Here is a 23,057-nt window from a genome sequence, read left to right on the forward strand (position 1 = left end):
GTATATGAGATGACTAATGGAGCTAAGATGAGCGAGGGTACCGTTGCCCCATTCTTTAAAGAACAGCAATCTGTCTTTCAAGTATGCTAACGTTCGACTTCTACATTGAATGAACTAGGTTGAATTCATTGTTCCAACAACGGGAAACCTTCGGTATTAAACAATTGCAATAAACAACGAAACAGAGAAATCGCCCCCTGTATTGTTCGAAAAAAGGACTTTATGGTACGCTAACTGCTCAGGCGTGCTATAAATTCGTCCTGTCAGAATCCTGTTGCACGCAGACACCGAAGGACCGCTGTTTGAGCCAGCAGGGGGAGTTTGAGAAGCATCAGGACGACAGAAAATGTCAGTGTAGTATAAAAAAAATTGTGCGAGGAATGTGAAAATTTTTGGTGCACTCTGGATAGTTTTTTGTGCATTAGTTACCCAATCCTGCTCTCAACAAGTGCGTCGGATCGATGAAACTAATAAATCGTCACTGGAACCATTGATTAGGCCATTCAGAGCGCTTCCCATTCAGTAGCAATTTGGTGCTAGCAGTTCTCTGCAGGAAGTCATTATAGGTGCAATAAAAGTTATCTCCCGCAAACTATGTTCAAAAGTCGTAGCGAAGGAAATGTTGTTTATAAGTGCACGGTTCGATTGCTGGAAGATCTAGATGTGCTGGAGTGTGAATTTCAGGTAACTTAGCACCTACGATTCTTCAATTTTGAAGCGATGAGAGCAAATATCGAACTTTTTCTTGGAGACGTCTTGTTTGAGTTCGGGTCTGCTATCTGTCAAGTGCTAGAGTACTTGAGTGAAGGCAATCTTCACAAGAAATATCACTTCTGCTCAAGGGCCATTGATTTCTGATTTATCAATCTTATAAATCATTCCTTTATAATTTGGCATGATTACATGCATGAGCTCATCCAGCTTTCGTCCTTTTCTGCTCATCGTGGACTATGGTGTACTCACTGAGGTCTATCTGTGCATTTGTGTAGTTATGCTAGCACAGCACATGGGAGATAGTTTATATGTGTCTACTACCAGACGGTACCTGGCGATTTACGTAAGACGTTTAAAAGTTGGACGCGTGTTGCACACATTTTCCCCTGCGTACGTAATGCTGGATCAATGATGATTTTATTTCTATTATATTTGGAACCCATCTGTAGTTGATAATCATAAATTTTGATTCCTGCGTCATGTAGCTCGAACAAGACAAGATTAGACTTTCAGAAAGCGTTGACACTTCAATTATATATGCGATACTCTGTGATGCTGATTGTAGCCCTCAATGCAATCATCTGTGGTATATTTATATTTCTAATTTTAGCCACACCACAAGGGCAACTTTCTGCTGGACTATGTATGCGAACAATTGGAAATCACCGAGAAAGACTATTTTGGGCTCCGTTTTGTGGACTCCAGCAAGCAGAGGGTAAGTGGTCCGCAACATGTTGTCATCATTCTGAGGTTGGAATATATTTGTATATGCTAGTTAGGTCGGCAAATGCACAACCAAGTCTAATGTGTGTATTATTTTTTTCCTCTCTATTCGCGTGATGCCTTTCTCTTTGGCGCGTTCCCACTTTGCGTGGAAATGTAGCACTGGCTGGATCTTGCAAAAACGATTATCAAGCAAGTAAAAGGTATAAATTTGAGCTGTTTAAAATTAGATTTGTAGTAACGTGTTTGTTGATTTACAACATGTTTGTGTAGTACAAAAACTATGTTTATGACCATCTCTAGTTCAGGTGTTTGTACACGCTAAATGCCATCCTTATTTGAAAGTTAATTATATATTACCATTTTATGACGTGAACATAACTTTCAACGGGGTTTATAACAGTAGTTCATTGAATACGCAGCTTCCTGTTTATTTCTGTGTCATGAATTAATAGAAGTTGTTAGTCACTACATACGTTCAATATGAATTAAATGAATTAAAAAAAAATAGAAGTTATGTGTTTTAGTTTCGTAATTGAATTAAATGAATAAGATGTTGATAGCATTACGCTCCAACATCCGGGGTTGGAGAGGCCGGTAGGGCTTAACTGAGCTCTTTTTTATGTTTTATTTTCATACTACCGGTCCTTATTACCAGTGTGAAGTGGAAATTAAGTGGAGTGAACGCATCCCAATCGAGTCCATATTTGACGTTTATTGGTGGTTTGTGTATAACGGATTACTGTGGAATGAGATAGAATATTGTAGGATATAACGAAATAATGATGACTTAAACAATAGGCAAACCACTGATAGCTGTCAAACGATGTTCATCCAGTTTGTATTGTGAGGATGTATCGTTTGGGACCTGATGGGTGAGATGATGTGTGAGTGAAATGTAAGAGTAAGTGCATGCAAGAATGGTAATAAAGGCCACCGTTTCAGCTTAGGACAATCGATCGACCATTAGAAGAGATAGAAATTGGGTAACGGTACCCCCATTCATCTCAAATCCATTAGTCATTTCATATACGAGAATCATTAGTTATAGTGAGATCTGTTATCTCTGTTTGATAGATTAATTTCAGAAGTAACATGAAATTTGGAACATTTTGCTTCGCTAAAACAGCAGTATTGAACCACTTCCAAACTACTGCTATGCGTTATTGCTTCTTAGAGAAGAGGTAAAGACTTTGTATTCGATTTTATCACAATTCATTTATTGAAAGTCGAGTGATCGCTAAAATAACATGGTGACTCTACTAAAATAACATAGTAACTCAATGTTGTAATACTTTACTTGCGTGTGGAATACATGTAGGTATGTATGCATGTGTGTATGTATGTGTGCCTGTGTGTATGTACAATATACATTTTACCGTGCCTTTGGGTGCGTTGTATCAAATTGGTAGTGATGCATTTGGTTTGTGAGTCAGTGTACACCAGATGCCCAAAAGTTCCTGAGCGGATGGTAACACTGTCAAGGATCAACCGAAGATAACAAAATGTGAACATGCTGTACAATATACATACTTATGGGACCCAAGTGTCAATATAATTTAAATAAAAACGCATGTCCTCAGTTCTTTTCCGTCAAACTCTCATGACCGGCCTTACAAAGGTGTTATTAAAAAACACTAATCCTTTTTTTCGGAAATGGATGACTGAGAATGAATAAGAAAGCTGAAAATTGGAAAATAATTCAATTAACACTCTTAGGAAATCTTAGATATAAAATCGAACATGGGTAAGAATGATAACACATACAACTAACTTTTACATTTAAGGAAATAAAATAACAGATCAGCAAAAGTACGGAATGGAAATTAAATAGAATGACAACAAAAGACACTTACGAAACATTATTGAATACAACCACTGGAATTAAGGTAAAACAGAATATAAACTATGACCAAAGGTAAGAAAACCAACATAAATAAATAATAAAAACTGTTGGGTAATAATATAATTTCCTCATATTGAAAGAGGCGTTTATAAGGCGCGCATGCGTTAATTCGGCCTGATACAAACTAACGGGGAGGGAAACACATTTTGGACAGGGCTGTAAAGCTGATTGGAACCCTTTCCCCACCAAAATGCGATACAAGGAAACTATAAGGAAATTTATCATGATTTATAAAAATAAATCTTAAAATAGAGTTAATTTTAATAGTCCCTTATAACACATAGTCCCTTTTATCCAGGGAAAAAGATTTGACTCAAATGAGGTCATCGCTGAAACTGAAGCTTATTTTGAAGCGAAAGATAATTTTTTTTATAAACATGGTATTGAAAAATTGGAAAAACGTTGGAACCATTGTATCACCCTAAAAGGTGATTATGTTGATGAATAAAAAAAACTTTGCAAAAAAAATGTTGTTTCCATTGTTAGTCTCGGGACTTATTGATCCATGTGTTACTGTACATTGAAAAACCCGGCTGCTCGGCCATCCATGGAAGTTGACCATCAATGTTAACTTCCCTCTCTGAGCAGCCTAGATAGCCGTGTAGTGTCGGTAGCGGTTTCCCAACTGGCTAAGAATAACGCTACGGTCCACCTGTACCGGTGGTATAAGTCCACCAAACAGGTAAGCCGTGTGGCATCCGGCGGAATTATTTTTTACCAAGAATTGATCCACTGGTTTCCTGTTCCATGTCGTAAAAGGCCACAAAAATAGGAACTCCTAAGTCAAGGTGTATTTCCGTGTCGATGGCTGAATGGCTGCAGGAGGTTAAACATTGCAGTCGTGAACGGAATATCTTGGGTTTTTCCTCAAGGTGGTGTACTATCCCCACTTCTATGGAACCTAGTCACTGATGGTTTGTTAAGGAAACTTAATAACCTCGGATTTCCGACTTATGGTTTTGCCGACGATTATCATATATTGATGACCGGTATAAGCATTAACACTCTCTTTGATTTAATGCAACAAGCCCTGCGATCTGTTGAACAATGGTGTTGTCAGGTTGGATTATCTGTAAATCCGGGCAAAACATCAATGGTGCTTTTCACTCATCGTAGGATAATTACAGGAGCTCGTCCGTTGCAGTTCTTTGGTTCAGAGGTCACTGTGGTCGATAAAGTTAAATACGTCGGGGTTATTCTTGACTCAAAACTGAATTGGTCTGCTCACATTGACTTCAGGATTGAAAGAGCTTGCATGGCTTTCGGCCAATGCAGACGAGCTTTTGTAAAATCGTGGGGACTCAAACCCAGATATATTCATTGGATCAACACAACTATTGTTAGACCAATTTTAGCATATGGATGTCTTGTATGGTGGCAGAAAGGAGAAGTCGCGACAGTTCAGTCAAAGCTAAATCATCTCCAAAGGATGGTCCAAATGGCGATGACAGGAGCATTCACGACAACTCCTACTGCTGCTCTAGAGGCGCTACTGTGCATTAAACCACTACATGTGTTCCTAAAACAAGAAGCATTATCTTGTGCATACCGTCTTAGGGTTACAGGGCTTTGGAACAGTAACCCCTTAGATTATGCTACCAGCCACACTCGCTTGTGGTCTCAAATGGTTACGTGGGATGAGTATTTACTCGCTCCTAGTGACCTAACTCTCACATGCAGTTTTCCTTTTAAAACATTCAATGTGAGCTATCCTCTTCGTTAGGAATGGTTGTCTGGTTGTCTGGAACGACAACTTGATGAACACATAGTTTGTTTTACGGACGGTTCTCTGTTGAATGGTCGTGCTGGTGCTGGTGTCTGCTGTCGTGAAATGAGGCTGGAGCAGTCTCATTTACTTGGTAGATACTGTACTGTGTTCCAAGCAGAAATCTACGCAATTCTGTGTGGAGTACAATCGGCACTTCAGCAGAGGATCTGTGGTAAACGTATTTATGTTTGTTCCGACAGTCAGGCAGCCTCAAAAGCACTCAGTTCGAATGACTCACGGTCGAATCTAGTGATCGCATGTCGAACTCAAATTGAAGACCTCAGCATTTCAAATGCTGTTTACTTCTTATGGGTACCCGGCCATTCTGGTATTACTGGAAATGAATGGGCTGATGAGTTGGCTAGAGCTGGTGCAACGAATGATTTCGTTGGTCCTGAACCAGCTTTACCACTTTCAACTAGTTGGATAAAGGACAAGATACGTTCTTGGGCTGCATCCAAACATGCCAGCTACTGGCGCAGCGTGCAAACTTGCGCTCAGACAAAAGCATTTCTACCAGATTTAAATCTGAAAATGTCAAAGTGTCTACTGCATTTCTCCAAGTATCATTGAAGTATTCTGGTCAGAGCTCTGACTGGACATTGCAAACTCAATTATCACATGGCTACTATTCAACGTGCTGAGTATTATTCGTGTGATTTGTGTAAATGCGATTATGGTACTTCATATCATCTGATATGTAACTGTCCCGCATTGACGCAGCTACGTATCCGGGTTTTTGGTTCTCCGTACATGGGTCTGTGTATGCGGAGCTAAAATTGAAGGATATTCTCTCGTTTCTCACCCAATGTGGTAAGGAGCTATAGTCAGAAGGGTTCATCGTTCTTCCTGGAGTGAATGAATCCCTTCTGTATTCACCTTAAATAGGGTTTAGCAGATTGTTTGGCATCCTTTGGGGGGTACCGAATTTACTTCTGCTCTTACATACTGCGAGTCGTTCTGCATTCTTCCGGGAGTGCAGAATGGTGTCGCTTTTGTAAGATCTCTAAATCCTCTCGGGGGTTGGAGGTTTTATTAACAGCAGACTGTTATGGACCTCGTAGAGGCTCAGAATTTCCTTCTGCTTCCACTAAATGTGATCCTCAGCAGATTGTTCAGCATCCCTTAGGGGTGCAGAATTTACTTCTGCTTTTATGTGTTTTTGTGTCGTCAATTTTTCCCATCCTCCTAGTCCAACCCTTACCATTTCCTTTCAATCCTTCCCTCTTATATATCGGGAAAATGATGCTAAAAACAAATTGATGGCAAGGCACAAATTTCCAAATATCAAGGGGAACGTGCCATTTGAGCCAATTTGTTCTGATTCCTGATTCCTGATAGTCTCGGGACTTATTGATCCATGTGTTACTGTACATTAGGGTTGGAAAAAATATTCATTTCAGCTTCATAAAACTTATCGTGTTTTCTTTTTGGGTCCCATAAGCACCATGCATTAGTTTAGCTTGTTCGGATAAACTATATTTTAAGGTTTAAATTTTGTACGGGATTTAATATGGAGAAATTTACTTTTTACAAAAAGATCGGCTGGAGGTTAACCTATGAACTTCAAACATCAGTACATGTGTTATTTTCGTAGGAAATTTACCTTCGAAGACCGCAAAAAGGAAAATCGTCACGGACCACTCATTCCTTAATATATCTGGCACCACTGCTGTTAATGGTGGTAATATGATTTTACTTTCTTTTATTATGCTATAACGGCTGATCTGAATTGTTTGATGTCTTCACAAAAGTAACTCAGCTTAGTATGAATATTTTTTTAAGTGACAAGCCATGTTCCAAAACTCACTGTAAAGACACAAAAAAGTCTAACATTTTGTTTTGAAGAAATAGAATGTTTAAATACAATACTAAGCTGAGTAACTTTTGTGAAGACATCCAACAACTCAGATCAACCGTTAGAGCATAATAAAAGAGTGACTTTTTCTACAAATGTTGGATTGTTGTGCGGTCTTCGAAGGTTTTCCTCCTCGATAAATTTTCTGCAAAAACAACACATGCACTGATTTTTGGAGTTCATAGGTTGAACTCTAGTCATTTTTTTAAAAGTTAATTTATCCATACTAAATTCCAAACAAACTTTAAACCTCAGGGGTGAAAACATAGTTTTCCGATCGAGCTAAACTTCTGCATGGTGCTTATAGGCAGAGATGTCTATCTCCTCTGTGTGACGAAGAGCAAGCAAAATTTCTCCCCTCGCACTGACAACTTCAACGAGAGCTCTTCTCTTTCACATTTATACACCACTGTTGTGCAAAGTGTGCACGCATCATGAGTGCGTTTGTTTATTTCCTTTTACCTCTTCCACTGAATCGCACCAAAGTGCTAAAGCATTAGCTAATAAATTCTCTGAGGTGGATGCAGATACTTTCACAGAGGTGTACACGCCGGTGAGCACTCTGCTGTATGGTTTTCGTAGATGAAGCGTGGACACGCAAAATCAGCAAAATAAAACAATTTATCGTAAAATTTTCAGTTTTCCTTGCAAATTTTTCATAGCAAGGCCAGATCTACTCTCTATTAATTGAAGTTCACAGAAGTGTTCGCTCACCATCACGCGCCAGTGGTCACTTGGGTGTATTTAGACGAGAGCGCGTGTGAGCGATTCATGCGAAGAGAATGTGTTTCACTCGCGCCAGTTGCTTTAACCACAAGCACACACTCAAATGCTGTCTATTCGACACTGAGAAGAAGTGCGCCTTCCTCTTTGTGCGGTGCTTCGTTTTTTGCATCCTCGGTGTGGCAAAAATCTGACTCTAGCGTGTATCACTCTGGTGAAATGCCATCTCTGCTTATAGGACCCAGAAGAAACACGAAAAGTTTGGTGGAGCTGAAATCAATTTTTTGTCCCACCTTGCTGTACATGTTTTTCTATAGTCTCACGATGCCAAGCCAAGATTTATCTCCTTTACAATATAGCACAAATAAGAGATAAACAGGCTCGAAGAAAATTAGGCAAAATCCTGTGTAAATTTCAAATTTGCTATACGTTAGAAACACTACTACACGATCTTTCAAAATGTTCCACTACGTTCAGGAACGATAACAAAATCCTCCTGTATGTAAGGGAAATATTCCAACTACAACAATTTTAACACTTTTCACACGTTTTCCCTAACTGTTAAAGACAACTTATTTTACATGTCGCATAAATCACACGAGAATTCGATCGGAATAAAACAAAAACAAATTTATCATTTTAACCAACAGCAAAACAAAAATCTAGCACTAGCGGCACCCAAATCGTGGTGGCTGTCGATCGTGGTGACATCAGCAAGTGTTCGTCACGCTGAATGAGCAAATTTTACACACAGTTCATATGTAAGCCTGTATATCAGAACGAAAAGGATTATTCAGCGAATTCCAAAATTCAACACTAATGTACTCTAGGGTAACAGAGGTATTTTGGTCCACTTTAGGATTGATTTTATTTTTGCCCAGTCTGTAAAAATATCCACCAAATGTTGTAATATCTTTGAGAAACCCTTCCGCAATAGGTAATTTAATGTGATCAGCTTCAAATTAATGCAAAACTATTTACTTAACATCGATTAAATCTCTAAAGTCTGTTAGGTGGGCCAAAATATATGAAGTGACCAAAATACTGTGAATACAGAAATTTCTGCTTCAAATTTAAGGTTCGTATTCTAAACTTACGTCTTCCAGTCAATGGAACTTCTAATCGATACCCAATCTGAGGAGAATGCTGTAATTTTTTGAATGAGAGAAACTATAAATTTCTTTTGTTTTGAGTTTTAGTTAATATTTTGAAAAAGCACACGAAATATTATTTTTCCGGTAATAGATGTTGTAACCTTGTCATTCGTGCGGGTACTAACTACCAGCATGCACGCTAATTTTGCTGCAATATTACTTGAGCCGATGACATCGCAACTCTTCGTTTATGTATCGAAAAATCTTCAAAAATAGGGTTATTGCTCGACGAATTTTCATTTTCATAACAGAATTGCAGATCCCTAAAAATATCGAATACAAATGTCCGAATGATATTAACCAAGTCATGTAGAATATATATGATTTGATAATTGCTATTCGGACATCATTTGTGACCACTGAACATCCAACTTGAATCTTAACAATTGAAATTTAACTCATATTATAATAAAAAATAATACATGTATAAAAAAACTGGTTTGTTTAAAATTTTTTTAATACCAAAACGAGTTTAAAAATTTAAAGTATGTTTTGTTTGATTAAATAGGACAAGAATAATTTAACGGTAGTTATGTTGGGTCAATTGTACACAATTGTAATTACAATATTTTCATTCGATTTTTATGTTATTTGTCTTCTAATTTTGCTAATTTTATATCCATTTTTTGAGGGAACATCAATTACACATAACTATAGATTATATAAAAATATACTCAATAAGTCGTTTCTGCTCAAAATTTTTATTGGTGCTAAATAATGGATACATTTGCAGATGTGGAACCCCTCATACTATCGTTCCGAGTCAAATTTTATCCTGCCGATCCCTGTCGACTGACGGGTAATGGCAAAGTGATGCTATTTCAGCAATTGAAACGGGATCTACGACACGGACGGTTGTACTGTTCGATTGGAGAAGCCGCGGCACTTGGGGCTCTCATTGTGCAGGGTAAGTACTAACTATGAAGACGGTTCCTAGCGTTACCGTTCACATTTCTTTTTTCATTTATCGTAACCTCTGACCAAATGCAAAGCACAGTTTCGTTCGTTCCATCAGTCAGTTTCAGTTCCGTTTGCCAATGTGCATTACCGATTGAGAATCCATCAAACACACGCATGTCAAGCAGTCCTTCGGTAGTTGTGTATTTCCCCTAATTATGAAAAGAAAATTGTATATTTTTTCAATGAAAATATTTTTCCAACGTACAATTTGTAATGGACATGTTAGCGGTGGAGAGAAAAATCCTATATGCGCTTTGACGAGTTGATTTTCATTATACATTGGACAGATATCTTCGAAAGAAATGGTGTCAAAGTGTTTGCAATTGGTTTGATCAATATCACAACGATTTATTGATAAAGTAAACTGAAAGTATTTCAAATGAAATTAATTTATGATATTTTTAGCTATTTACATTTTTATTATAGTTCAAATTACCGCAATCGGTGGTTTCACATTCCTCAACACATCCATCGTAACTGAGATTACAATCGCTTGTTTTTTGCCAACTAAACGAGAGTTGCTGAATTTGACTGCACCGTTTGTGAAACCATCACATGTCTTATGTGTGTCCACTTGATAAAACTTCACTGCCTTGGGAAAAGAAAAGAAATTTGATAGTAACAAATTTCGCACATGGTAGTTTCAAGCTACTCAATTCGTGAACTGTAATACCTTAACATTACAGAAAGCACAAATGATCGCAACTAGTGCAAATGATAAGTAAAGCTTTGGCATTATCATTTCAAAACTGAACTCCAAGCACCAAGTCTGATCATTTTATAGTGATTTGATTTAGAAATGTCCAATTTGTCGCCCCAGTGCATACCATTAGTATCATCCAGTATTTCATTAATTCTGGGTTTGGCTAATGGAAAGATGTTATCAGTAAGGTTATTAATATTTTGTTGGAGCGATACATTACGTAAAATGGTCTTGATAAAACTTTGTATTCATTTAATTCATGTTTTTCATTTTCCGAAAAGACTTTAGCAATGAATATAACCATTTTACCCACTACTTCTTCACAAAAATATATGATCCGGTCGTTTATGCTCGCATTCCGCAAACGAGAATTTTTACATAACCTCTCCAGCACACAAATCAAAATAATTGATTCATCAGAAACGCATATAATTACACATTTTCCCGATTGGGTTCGATTCCCTACCCCGAACATAGGGTCAGAAAGTTTTTCTGGTTAAAACCTCTATAATTGAAACAAAAAAAAATACTCATTTTGTCTGCATGCTGTACGAATAGTTATCATAATAATGGTAACACACTTTTTTCCATAATCTTGGTAAAATCTTGTCGGGGTTTGAACATTCAAGTGCTCGGTAATTATCTCGAGAAATTGTCAAACAATCGATAATGTCGGAATTGTTTCATGCGCATGGAACATTTTCGAGTCGTTTTTGGTAGGAAAAATTATCGAAATTATTGGTGTTCATGCATACAAGTTGTTGCCGAGATGCTCAGGTGTTTATTGAAATGATATTTAAAACATAAAATAAATATTCGAGTTTTCAAATTTCGCAATTAAGGAGTGTATCGAAAATAAGCTATCCACATACATTTGTGTTGTACGCATGGATTTGTGATGGTTTTTTATGCTTAAATCACAGCATGCTGCGCGTTTGGCTGTCAGCTTTCGTTTGTTTACTTGTTTATGCGGTTGAAATTCTGCGTTTAGAAAATGTCGCGTATTGAAAAAGGAAGTGAAAATTAAGGTTCTGGACACATGGCTTAGTGAGAAGGCTATGCGAAGATAGTGAAGCGGTTTGGAATTCATCATGCCAGTGTTAAAATCATCATTAATAAATTTGGGGAACACTATTCTTTGGATGAGCTACCAGGAAGAGACAGAAAACCCGGTTCTTCCAACCCGAAACTGGACCTGAAAATGGTATCTCTAATCATGAAGAACAAATAAATGTCAATATGTGATTTGGCTAAAAAAGCAGGAACGAGTGTCGGAATGATCCAGCGTATCAAGAGGCGAAATCACCTGAAGACCTACAAGAAGCAGAAAAGCTCGAAACAAAGTGTAGAACAGAAGAAGCGATCAGTAACAAGAGCCCGGAAATTGTATTCGCGTCTTTTGCAGTGTCCGGATGCATGCGTTTTGATGGACGATGAGACTTATGTAAAGGAGGACTCAAAATCCCTTCCAGGTCCACAACACTTTACTGTTGTCGATGGGGAGGATGTGAGCGATGCGGACAGGTCGATTCAAGTGGAGAAATTTGGTCGAAAGGTACTGGTTTGGCAAGCAATATGTTCCTGTGGACAACCATTTTTTACACTTCCGGAACTATAAATACAGAAATCTATCGATCTAAGTGTCTCCAGAAGAGAATGCTGCCTTTATATAAGAAGCATAGTACACCTCCACTGTTTTGGCCGGATTTAACGTCGGTTAACTATGCCAAAACTACTCTCAATTGGCTTGCAGGAAAGGGTATACATTTCGTTGAGAAAAATATTAATCCACCAAAATGCCCTCAGCTTCAACCCATCGAACGTTACTTGGCAATCGTGAAGAGGGTCTGATAAGAGATAAGAGACTGGTAAGGCAGCTGGGAACATGCAGGAGTTAAAAAAAATTTGGCTCAAGCGTCCAAAAAATGCAATGCAACACTTGTCCGGAACTTAATGAAGAGCGTTCGATCAAAAGTCCGAAAATTCGTGAAGGAATAACTGCAATGCTGCAATAAAAATTTGCGCGAATTTCCATGGTGGAAAATCGTAGTTCAGCTAAAAATAAGTAAAGTTTCAATGAAACATTCAAAATTTTAGGAAATATACCGGAATCTCCATTAGAGATGGGCAATTCGCTCCTGAGCTGTTCCAGTGAATCGAATCTTTGAAGTGAGCTGACAGCTCACAGCTCTTTTTAAAAGAACCGCAGCTCACCAGTTCACCGCACTGGTAAGGTGGAAACAAGTTATACGAGCTGAACGGATCTTCGGCTCTTGAAGAGCGAGTTCTAAATGAGAAGAAATGTGTGCTTTCATTCGTTCTACCAAATGTGCATCTATCCTCCTTTAACAGATTGAATGAGCCATTGTCAATAAGAAATCTTACCTCTCACTCAGTAGGCTAAGGTACATTCAGGGATGCCAACAAATGTGACATAATAATGATTCGGACACAAATTAGTTCGCATAGCATTGTTCTTTAAGCATTAATGATTTTGATCATGCATATGTAAGAAAAACGGAGTAAGAAAAACGACGCAAGAAATACGGTGCAAGAAAAACGGCGCTCAAAACTAACCTTCAGTTCATTCTAAATGAGCTGATGAGCTGATGCATTGAATCGATTCTCTTCAGTGAGCTGATCAGTTCGGAGCTGCTCACCAGTATGAGCTGTTTCGCACATCTCTAATCTCCATGCCTCGAATTAACCTTACGGAGATATTTGTCCCGTGCGCGTATAAATCGTTTTGTGAAATTCTTATCGCGAATTATCGCCAGATCTAGTTTTTAATATTATGATACGGAATAAACGAATCCAAATATACATTCTGTTACATAAGAGCGTGGACACGATTACTTGCGATCGGTAAAGTGGAATGGTGTGATTTTTTTAACACAGAGGGCAGTAGTGCTCTACATGCAATGCGAGAATAAATCAGCGGAGTATTGTTTACAATTAGATCTAAGCATTTTTTCAAAATGAATACCGCGTACGCTTCGAAGTAGTTTTTTTGTGCTCGCACCCAAAAGGTCATAAAAAGGACCCAAGCTGCCGTCATCGACATTTTTCACCTCTTTAAAACGATACATCCACTTACTCACAAACTCATTCGACTTTAGCATGTATTTCGCCGCGGCAGTTTGGGTTATTTTGGGACAAATTTGTTATGACCATCTAGGCTTTCTGAATTCAAGATGGGAATTAATATTATATCAAATTACTTGTCAATTTCAATAAATTATTTCAAAACTACTAAATTCATAAGAAATGGTAAAATATTATTCACCAATTACCAAATGTTTTACACGTAAATAAAACGGAAAGATATAAATTAATAAAATATTTCACCAAAACTTTACTCAACCTAATTTACTCCAAATACTTCTTTTTGGTAACATTCGAAGACCAGATGAAACTAAGTAGTACACCCACAAAAAAAATATCGTGAAAGTTAATAAATTCGGGGCAATTATAAGGATTATTTTGGTTGGTGTAGTGACAACAACAAATTTGTTTTGATTTGAAACAAGCAATATTTGCTTGAAACAATCAAGCTCTAGTATAGAGTTAGCAGATCCATTTCTCGGTTAAAATATTCATTCGAAATCAGTTCACGGACCTACACATCGCAGAATAAGTTCCGCTGTTCCGCTTCATACTGTCATAGTACTTCTAAATTGTTTAAAAAGCCATAAATAGGGATGTCGTCATATCGATCCATCAATCGAGTAATCACTCAGATAATCGTGTAATTTTTAATCGATTAATCTGAAACTAATATTCGATTATTAAACTAATCCAATAGTTTGTAAAATTCAATAACAACAATCGAATGTTTTATCGAGTAAACGATTAATAACCCACATAATCGAATAAAATTTAATCCATTAGTTTGGAAATTATACTCGATTATTGAATAATCGTGTAATTCAAAATATCCGACATCCCTAGTCATAAATATGATTTGATATGCACATCACTGTTTTACTAGCGAACAGAACGTGTCGTAAGTCCACTGCGATCAATCACTAAAAATATTTTGTATTTGAACGACACGCTTTGTGCGATGATTCGTTCAATTAATGCGATTGAAATTTTGCTCGCATAGTTTTGGCACTGAATTTCACCATTATGCTAGCTCATACCAGACATTTTAGAAAACTGATTTATTTAGGGGTTTTGGCACCGCATGGGCAGGTGTTTTCTGCTAAGTGAACTTTATTTTTATGTTTCGCTTTCGGCTTATCCGTGCGTAGCAATTCATGGTGATCTGTTAACGCCATTTTTAAGATATTTGTGGTGATCTCATACTACTTTATCCTGAATTTCTAAACATATTTCCGATGGTATGTGGAAAGAATTATGTTGCTACGTTAAATACAACAAGCGATATTCACGATTAAGTTCTGTTCATTCTTATATAGAGTGAATATGGAAAAGGTGCTCGATAGTAAACTAAGAGGTATTCAGAAGTAGAGTGGGTACCCAAGTAACCCATGTAACTTGTTCATAAAAAATAAAAACAAAACAGATGCTGCATAATGGTCGCATGACAAACACGACGAAACAAGTCGTATTATGATGGTGACAATGGGGTCAAAATAATGTCACGAATTGACATCTCATCATACTAAGTTACAATAAGTTCCTAAGTAACTTTTCGGTAATCTAACTCTTACGACATGCTCGCATTGACTGTTTTTAGTCTCCAATTGGTCACCGTAACAAAATACGACAATGACAAAGTGACACACTATAAGACAAAGTTAAGTATTGATTTCATATCGGTTACCGTATTCGTTGTGATGCAACAAAGAAATACATATACAGTGTCGGTTGAAAGCTTCCGTACATTGTCCCGGACAATAATATTAAATCAATAAGAAGAAAATTCTTTCAATTTTAAAAAAATTGGCTAAAATTAAATCTGCGCTTATTCTTAATTTTTTTTGTTGGTACATATGCGAAGGAAACTTGTTTCGTTCTGGGAAGTACATTCGCTTAACAGATAGAATATTTCTACACATTGTCACGGCAGTGTATGCATAGAAAAACATTATGAACGGGGAATGAAATATTCATTAAATTTGAAAAAAGTGCAATTTTTAATTATTGCGATTGGTCAACTGTCTTAACTTTGGTATATGAAAAACTAATATTAATCATAAAACACTCTAATATCTGAACGCATTTCGACTTCTTAGCAGTAAATTTCATATGACGGGAATAAAAATATGAATATTATTTTGTATGCGATGTTCTGAAACCCAAAATATCGAAAGCGCGCACGTTTTCAATAAGTACAATGATCAACTTCACCATAAATATCGAATAGCACTTAAATTTTGAGTAGATATAGTGAGTTTAAAAAATATTGAATTCTATATATCACGTCTCATTATCGGATGCCAATTTTTGGCCGTAAATGTTGAATGGGAAAAACATCAACAAATTGTAATTTGGCACAAACTTATATTTTCTGTTTCATTGTGACTGATGTGCGCGCTGAATCAAATCAAATATTCTTTATTGAGAAGTTGTTTGGCAACCCTTTGTAAGTCGCACAAGCTCCGCCTCTTACGCTTTTCAGGTTACATAGCAGTTATAATGCACGTTGCAAAGTCTTCAACTTGTTCCATGAATTTGTGTCATATAAGTTACTGTCATTGAAGTGTAATAACGTGTGCTACTTGGGTAATGTAATAGACATAACTGGGTGACATGAATTCGAATAAATCTGACACGCTTCAGAATATCGAAAATCGTTGTTATTAATTGATTGTTGTGGGAATTGTGTAAGCTTTCACTCGTATCCAGAGCTGAGACTGTACAGCAATCCTGAAGTACGCCTCTTAGAAAACCAACATATTAGTATATTCTGTTGAATAATGTTGTAAATAATTGCCACTTTTTATGCGGCGCACACAGCAAATCTTTCAACTGTTTTTTTTGCTGGTATCTGACGAACGCAAGCCTGGTTTAAAAAAAATAACGCTGTAATTTACTGGGTCTAAAAATAACCGATTTATTAAATTAATTTGATGTTTCACAACGTTGATGCAACTTTTCTTGAATGCGCATTTCCTAAATTCAGGACCTGAAGCTTAAACCTGAGCTCTGGGTTTGGATTCTGATTCTGGATGCGGAACCTAAATTCTGGATCAGTAACTGGATTTTTGGTCAAGAATATAAATTCTGATTCTGGATGGAATTAATAAAACTGTATAATTTTGCATCCAGACCGACTAAAATTCTGTGATTATGCTACACCCAATAGTAAAGTAAGACATATTTATGTCAGAATTAACAAATGGAAACTCGAAAAATTCTCAAATAAAAAAACATTTTGATGAGTTTGGTTACCAGCTTGGGATTGCTCATCAGTGGAATAATTTATTTTGCTAGTCATACTTATAGAATCTTGTTGATTTAAATTTTTTAAAACAATACTTACAGTCGAACGAGGGATTTCGACTTTCTTTCGACTCCATTTTCAGAACAATGCTTTTGTGTCAGCAAACCGTAAATGTTGACAAATAAAAAAAAAACATGTGTGTAATAAACTATGGCTAGATTTTGCAGTGTGCAAATCTTAGCAATTTAATCTATTAATCATATATAACATTAAAATAAATCGAACAGATTACTTTTTAATATATATTATATGGATGTTTGTGCATCTAAATAATAACTTCAGGACGACACAGTTTGTTTACCTCGAGATCGCTTTACTCGAGAATTTCCTACAATGCAGTAAACAATGCGTTTACTTTCGATTTGCTCAATTGTGGTTCTTGTACTCCATCGAAAATTTTCAACTGGAATTGAAAGTAGTTTGCTGATATTTAATTTTACGTTGGTAAAATAATAGGTTCCCTGAAATGTATAAACTTATAGTAAACAATAAATATTTTAAAGAACAAGATTCACTTTCTTGACAGGACAACTGAGTTTCTTGTTACTCGAACCGAACAACGCATCGATATAGGATGGTTCGCCAAACGATGGGCAGAGATCGTCTTGTATTGTCTCACCAAAATATTCACATAATAAAAAATCCATTGAACAACGACGAATTGTAACGGTATGCTGAAAGTGTAAACCTTTTCTATCATACGCACACATTTCTACAGCAAATAAGTTTATTACTTTCAGTGGTCCTGGGATGTCCTCGGTCACCTCGAGAGTACTGTTCATCAGAACTAAACTTCTTATGCTACGAAAGGAGTAATTGAATGAGTTGATTGGGTAAATAACACCCTCGCGACATGTCCTCATCAGATCCACGTGATAATATTTGTGTATCTGGTAAAGAAATCATATTTTAACATGTCAAAAACGCTCGATTTGTAGTGTTACCTTCGTAGAGAAACAACAAATTAAACAGAGAAAATGTACCATTTTAAACCAGTACGTTTTAACGCGGAGCAACATTGTTCAACTAAGAGTTTATTTCGTTATAGATATCTGTTCTGTGCCCTCTATTGTTCGGTGAATTATTAGACTTCATTATCGTCATGGCCAATTTTGTTATGATCGCTTATCAGATAAATTTTATAAATTGCTGGATTTAATCATCTATTTCCAGATGAGCTGGGTGATTTCGATGCCGAAGCACATACCGGTGAGTACGTGTCTTCTATGAAAATTGCACTGCGGCAATCGGAACAGTTAGAAAAGAAAGTGATGGAGTTGCATAGGAAGCGTGAACCGGGTCAGGAAGCGGTCGCTGTTCTCGATGAATTCGTCGGGATAGCAAGAAGCTTGGAAACTTATGGCATCGATCCACATCCGGTGAAGGACCATCGAGGTACGCAGCTGTATCTGGGGATCAACTTTTCTGGTATCAGTACCTTTGCCGCAGGACGGCGAGCCCAGCATTTCCGATGGCCTGAGGTGCACAAAATTAATTTTGAGGGCAAAATGTTCATCGTTCATCTTGCGTATACGGACGATCGTCGTGAAGTGGTAGATGCTACCTTTGTTTATCTAAAAGGATTAGAATTGAAATGTTCCTTTTTATCCCGCAGAAGAAACACACAGTAGGTTTTAAATGTCCTTCGGGATCCGCTTGTCGATACGTCTGGCGATGTGCCATAGAACAAATGTTATTCTTCACGTAAGTGATTGATAAAATACTCGGAAAAAAACATATAAGCCTTATACAACATTTCTACTTAGCCTTCCAACAAGCCAGCATGCGGCTGTAATGTCCGGTGGCGGGTTTTTCTCCTGGGGAACCAAGTTCAAGTACTCTGGACGAACTGAAAGAGAAATTCTTTCGGAGTCATTGAATGCCCTACGTCAACAAAAAATGAACAACACCAGCCCTAGTAAAAGGAAAGCACAAAGTGTTCCGGCAACACCTTCAAGCCCTCAAGGTGATTTGGCCGAAATCCGTAAGTTACGTAAGTAGTATCTGATTAGACCAAACGAGCTCTAATGCCGGCATTAATTTTTTAGGGTACAGCAGCCTTCCGCGATCTACAATGTCAGAACCGTTGGGTGGTTGCAACGATCACATGGCTTCGTCCGTTTACTGTCCCGACAACCCACTGCCAACGTTGGAAACGGTTTCGGAGGAAGCACGCAAAACCAATGGCGAAAGTAATGACCACCTGTCGGACTACTATTTTCGTGACTCGTTTGACCATTCGTCGTCCGAGTCTGGCTTTGTCACTAACACGATAGAAAACAGACTCGGATCCCATCTGCACCACCGCCAAACCTACACTTCCGATCATATTTCATCGCTGGCGATGCACAGTATGGCAAACAATTCCGCCATTATTCAGCAGCAGAATGCGAGCAACAACGCAAAAAACGTGAAAAAGTTCTCCCTTATCCAAGCATTTGTGCCATCGTTCATATTTGTCGTTGTAATGTTGGCCGTATCGGCCGTATACATACTTGAATCTGATTCCGAAATGTTTAGTTCGATGAAGAACTGGCCAGAGATGATATGTCTGCGTTACCAGTACTATCAGCCACTGAAAGAATTTCTAGCGAAAAAATTCGGTGCTATATTTTGATTCGCTTTGGTACGACCTGACAGTGACAGAGGTGAGGAAGGGTACGAAAAAGGTTCCAATGATCGTCATTACAGAGATGCGGGCAGTGACACGGTAGTAAATGATAGTTACATGACAATTACACTCACGTTACCTGTAACGAGGCAAATTTAGTCTTTGATCGTTGTGAACGATTACTAGAATGGACAAGTCGGATGCGATGATCAGATCGGAGTAGAATATTACAATAATTCACATGATTGCACAAATAGCAGTATGACCAGTACATGCGTTCCTGGTTCGCCATATTTTCACACAGCTGGATTTCGTTCAGGAAGCCAATAGGCATTCCGTTACACATTAGATTTTCGTCTTTGGATTCTATGTTTTTCAATTCATACGAGAGTACATAGTCTTGCTTCACTTTTACGTTAGAAATATATTGGATCTTGAAGTATTTTTGACGTTCGACCCGCGCACATAGTGACAGAAAGTTACCCGAACCATGGGTGAAATCTCTTTCAGGATAACGAAAATTAAATCAAAATGTGGTTTGCGTTATTTTGAATTTCTCTATAGAAAGGCAATAAAAATGGCTGAAAAATGACATTTGGTCGTAGCTCCGGTGATCCTTAGTTTACCATTCGAATCAGCTCGACGAGATAGGAAAATGTCTGTTTTTCTCTTCGCACAATTTTATCGAAAATTGCTGAACCGATTTTACCTGTTCTCATTTGAAAGCTACTCTTGGGATGTTAATCAAAAGTTCAAATCAATTGGTTATCACTTTCGGTTCCGGAGATGATGGTATAAGTATTTTTTCGGAGACAAAGCCTTGATATTACATTCCTGTAGCGGAATTTGACCTTCTGTTTCAACAGACTTCGCAGCCGATTCAGAGTGTACAGAACCATTGCATGGCTGGTGCTACGATTCTACTGACACTACGAATCCTTCCAGGTCGGGACTCGAACATACGACAACTGGGTTGTAAAGACCAGCGCCCTATGCATTGAACCGCCAACCCGGAGACAGCTGAACCTGTTTCCACTTAGGTTCATTTAAAAGCTACTTTTGTACTGCGAATTAAGTTCGCAGATCAATTGACCGTCACTTCCGGAGATGTAATGGTATAAGTGACACAACCGATAAAACGCATTTTTTCTCCAAAGCTAAATTTTCTCACAGATGGCTGATCCGATTTCAACAATCCTTGGCTCATTTGAAAAGTACTATTGGATCGTTGAACAACTTCGATTGTCAAAGTGCAGATACTTCCATAACCGGAGATATAATCGTTAAAGGAACGTACCGACAAATCGCGGTTTTTTCATCCGCACATTTTTCAGCACGTGAACAAGCTCAAACTGATACTTCGATAGTCCCACGACAAAAGGGCCTAACTGCAAATGAGAGCCTCTCTTTGTTTACTTTCTCTTTTGATTATTACGGAGCCATTATTGCAAATTCTCTAAAGTTTTCAATATGAATCGAAAGCTTGTAGTTTTACCTTGAAAGTTTTGCGAAGAGTAAATCGTCAAATATAAAATCAGTTCGGTAAATCATGGAAGAGAAAATAAACAAAGAGAAACTATCATTTGCAGTTAGGCCCTTTTGTCGTGGGACGGTCGACTTGTCGTCTCGAGAATGTTGTCGGATATGCAATGTAAGCGATCTTTTGAACAACGCGAATTAACCTATAAGAATTTGTGCCAAAAATCAACCCGAATTCATGTAAGAATTTATCCTAGTTAAAAAATATTTTTTAATGATACTGTTTGAGGAGAAAGGCATTATCACATCACTAGGGGGATTAAGAAGAGGTTTTTGGGATCGATTGGTCACTCCGTATAATTGAATTTCGTCGTGTACGCAAGTAAAGTTGTATTACACATTCACACCCAATAAGGCGGAGTTAATGAGAGCAAAAATATAAAAAAAATCTCCATTGATGTTTCCAGTAGAAGAAACGCTTATTTCGACAGAAAAAGTAAAAATAGTTTATTGTATTCGATTTGTAGGTCTTTGTAAGTACAGAATCGTTGATCTTCTTCGTTATTAAAGAAGGCTCAGCGCTTTTTCCTGTCTGGAAAAAAATTTACTACTCTTTTTTTAAATATGGAAAGAAGGGGTAATAGATCTTTTAGCCTTTCTTATATAGAAATATTATGCAATCACTTTTATAATCAACTTTTGAAACTCGGTCATATACCATTCAAATCAGTTCGTCGAGTGCGCAAAATATCTGTATGTGTGTGAGTATGTAACATTTTTGTTCACTCAATTTTTACAGAGACGGCTTGACCGATTATAACAAACCGAAATTAAATTCAAGTGAAAGGTCTTGTAGTCCATAAAAAATTCCTGGATTTAATTCGAATCTGACTTCCGGTTCCGGAATTACGAGGTGATATGCGCACAAAATTGAAAATATGTGCTTTTACTTTTCTCAGAGATGGTTGAACCGATTTTAGCAAACTTATACTGTTTTCGTTTATTGTTCAGAGCAGCCTGAGAGGTGACCCAGAGTCGCCCAAACAACTTTTGAGATGTTTGTTTTAGCAACCTGGGGTGGCTCTAGATCGGACTCCAATCGCGTAGTTTCGCTCTGAAAATTTTCTCGAGTCGCACCACAACATCCATGCGAGTTTATTTATTTTTTCTTTTTTTCATGAGTTGTTCAGGGCGCGTACTACGTGTTCGTTTTACTCGGAGTCAGAGTCGCCCGCGTGTAGGTTCTAAAACGAAAACGGTTCTAGATTCAAATGGATGGTCTTGTAGTCCCATGCAAAGTTTATGAGTTTTATTCAAATTCGACTTCCGGTTCTAGAATTAGAGGGTAACTATTTCAAACTTCTGAGTCACTTTCTTCAGAGATGGTGTGACTAATTTTCACAAACTTAAGTTCTACGGTCTCTTACAAAACTCCTGAATTTTATTCGGATCCGGTTCCGGAATTACAGGGTGAAGAGTAATAAAAATTGTATACCGCCGCTCAAAACTACAAGTCTCAAAATTATTCCTATCAATAGTCAATTTCAGTAGAAGACCTAACAAAGCTAGTCCGACTAAGCTGATTCCAGAAGTATCGGAAATAGTGGAACTGTTTCACTTAATAGGTTGCACTAGTTGATGCAGAAACAAACTTCTTTGTTTTCATCTAAAAAGCAAAGAAAATTGTTTCGAAGAAACAATGATGATAATATGAATAATATGAGTGATATGAGAAAGGCATCATCACACCAGTAGGGGGAATTAAGACAGGTTTTTATGAACTAATTTCATATATTATTTACATAATGATAAACGAAAGAAACACAGGTGAAAATCAGTCGACGTGTCAATCAACGGTTTTGCCTTTCTCATATAGAAAGGTTATGCAATCACTTGAAAAACCGACCAGTGAAAATTGGCCCGGAGGGCCAAGTGTCATATACCATTCGACTCAGTTCATCGAGCTGAGCAATGTCTGCGTGTGTGTGTGTGTGTGTGTGTGTGTGTGTGTGTGTGTGTGTGTGTGTGTGTGTGTGTGTGTGT

General features: G+C 37.6%; 1 protein-coding gene and 1 long non-coding RNA gene across 3 annotated transcripts; one reads left to right on the plus strand and one right to left on the minus strand.

The window, feature by feature from the left end:
* Positions 1-305: 305 nt before the first annotated feature.
* Positions 306-23,022, plus strand: LOC131427815 (FERM domain-containing protein 5). Of its 2 annotated transcripts, none has more exons than XM_058591345.1 (8): positions 306-684; positions 1,325-1,429; positions 1,598-1,640; positions 9,580-9,753; positions 18,098-18,477; positions 18,540-18,628; positions 18,691-18,917; positions 18,973-23,022. In XM_058591345.1, the coding sequence occupies exons 1-8, from the start codon at positions 595-597 to the stop codon at positions 19,539-19,541; spliced, it is 1,677 nt and encodes a 558-aa protein (XP_058447328.1). In that variant the 5' UTR covers positions 306-594; the 3' UTR covers positions 19,542-23,022. The 2 variants fall into 2 exon arrangements, with proteins under 2 accessions (XP_058447328.1, XP_058447329.1); XM_058591346.1 differs by having other exon boundaries at positions 18,691-18,908.
* On the minus strand, positions 9,531-10,547 carry LOC131427816 (uncharacterized). Its single transcript, XR_009229316.1, has 4 exons — positions 10,480-10,547; positions 10,243-10,398; positions 10,012-10,170; positions 9,531-9,955 (listed from the first exon to the last, which is right to left on the minus strand). It is a non-coding gene; the product is annotated as an uncharacterized LOC131427816 (long non-coding RNA).
* Positions 23,023-23,057: the final 35 nt, after the last annotated feature.

The sequence above is a fragment of the Malaya genurostris genome, chromosome 2 (assembly GCF_030247185.1).
Source record: "Malaya genurostris strain Urasoe2022 chromosome 2, Malgen_1.1, whole genome shotgun sequence".
Taxonomy (NCBI): domain Eukaryota; kingdom Metazoa; phylum Arthropoda; class Insecta; order Diptera; family Culicidae; genus Malaya; species Malaya genurostris.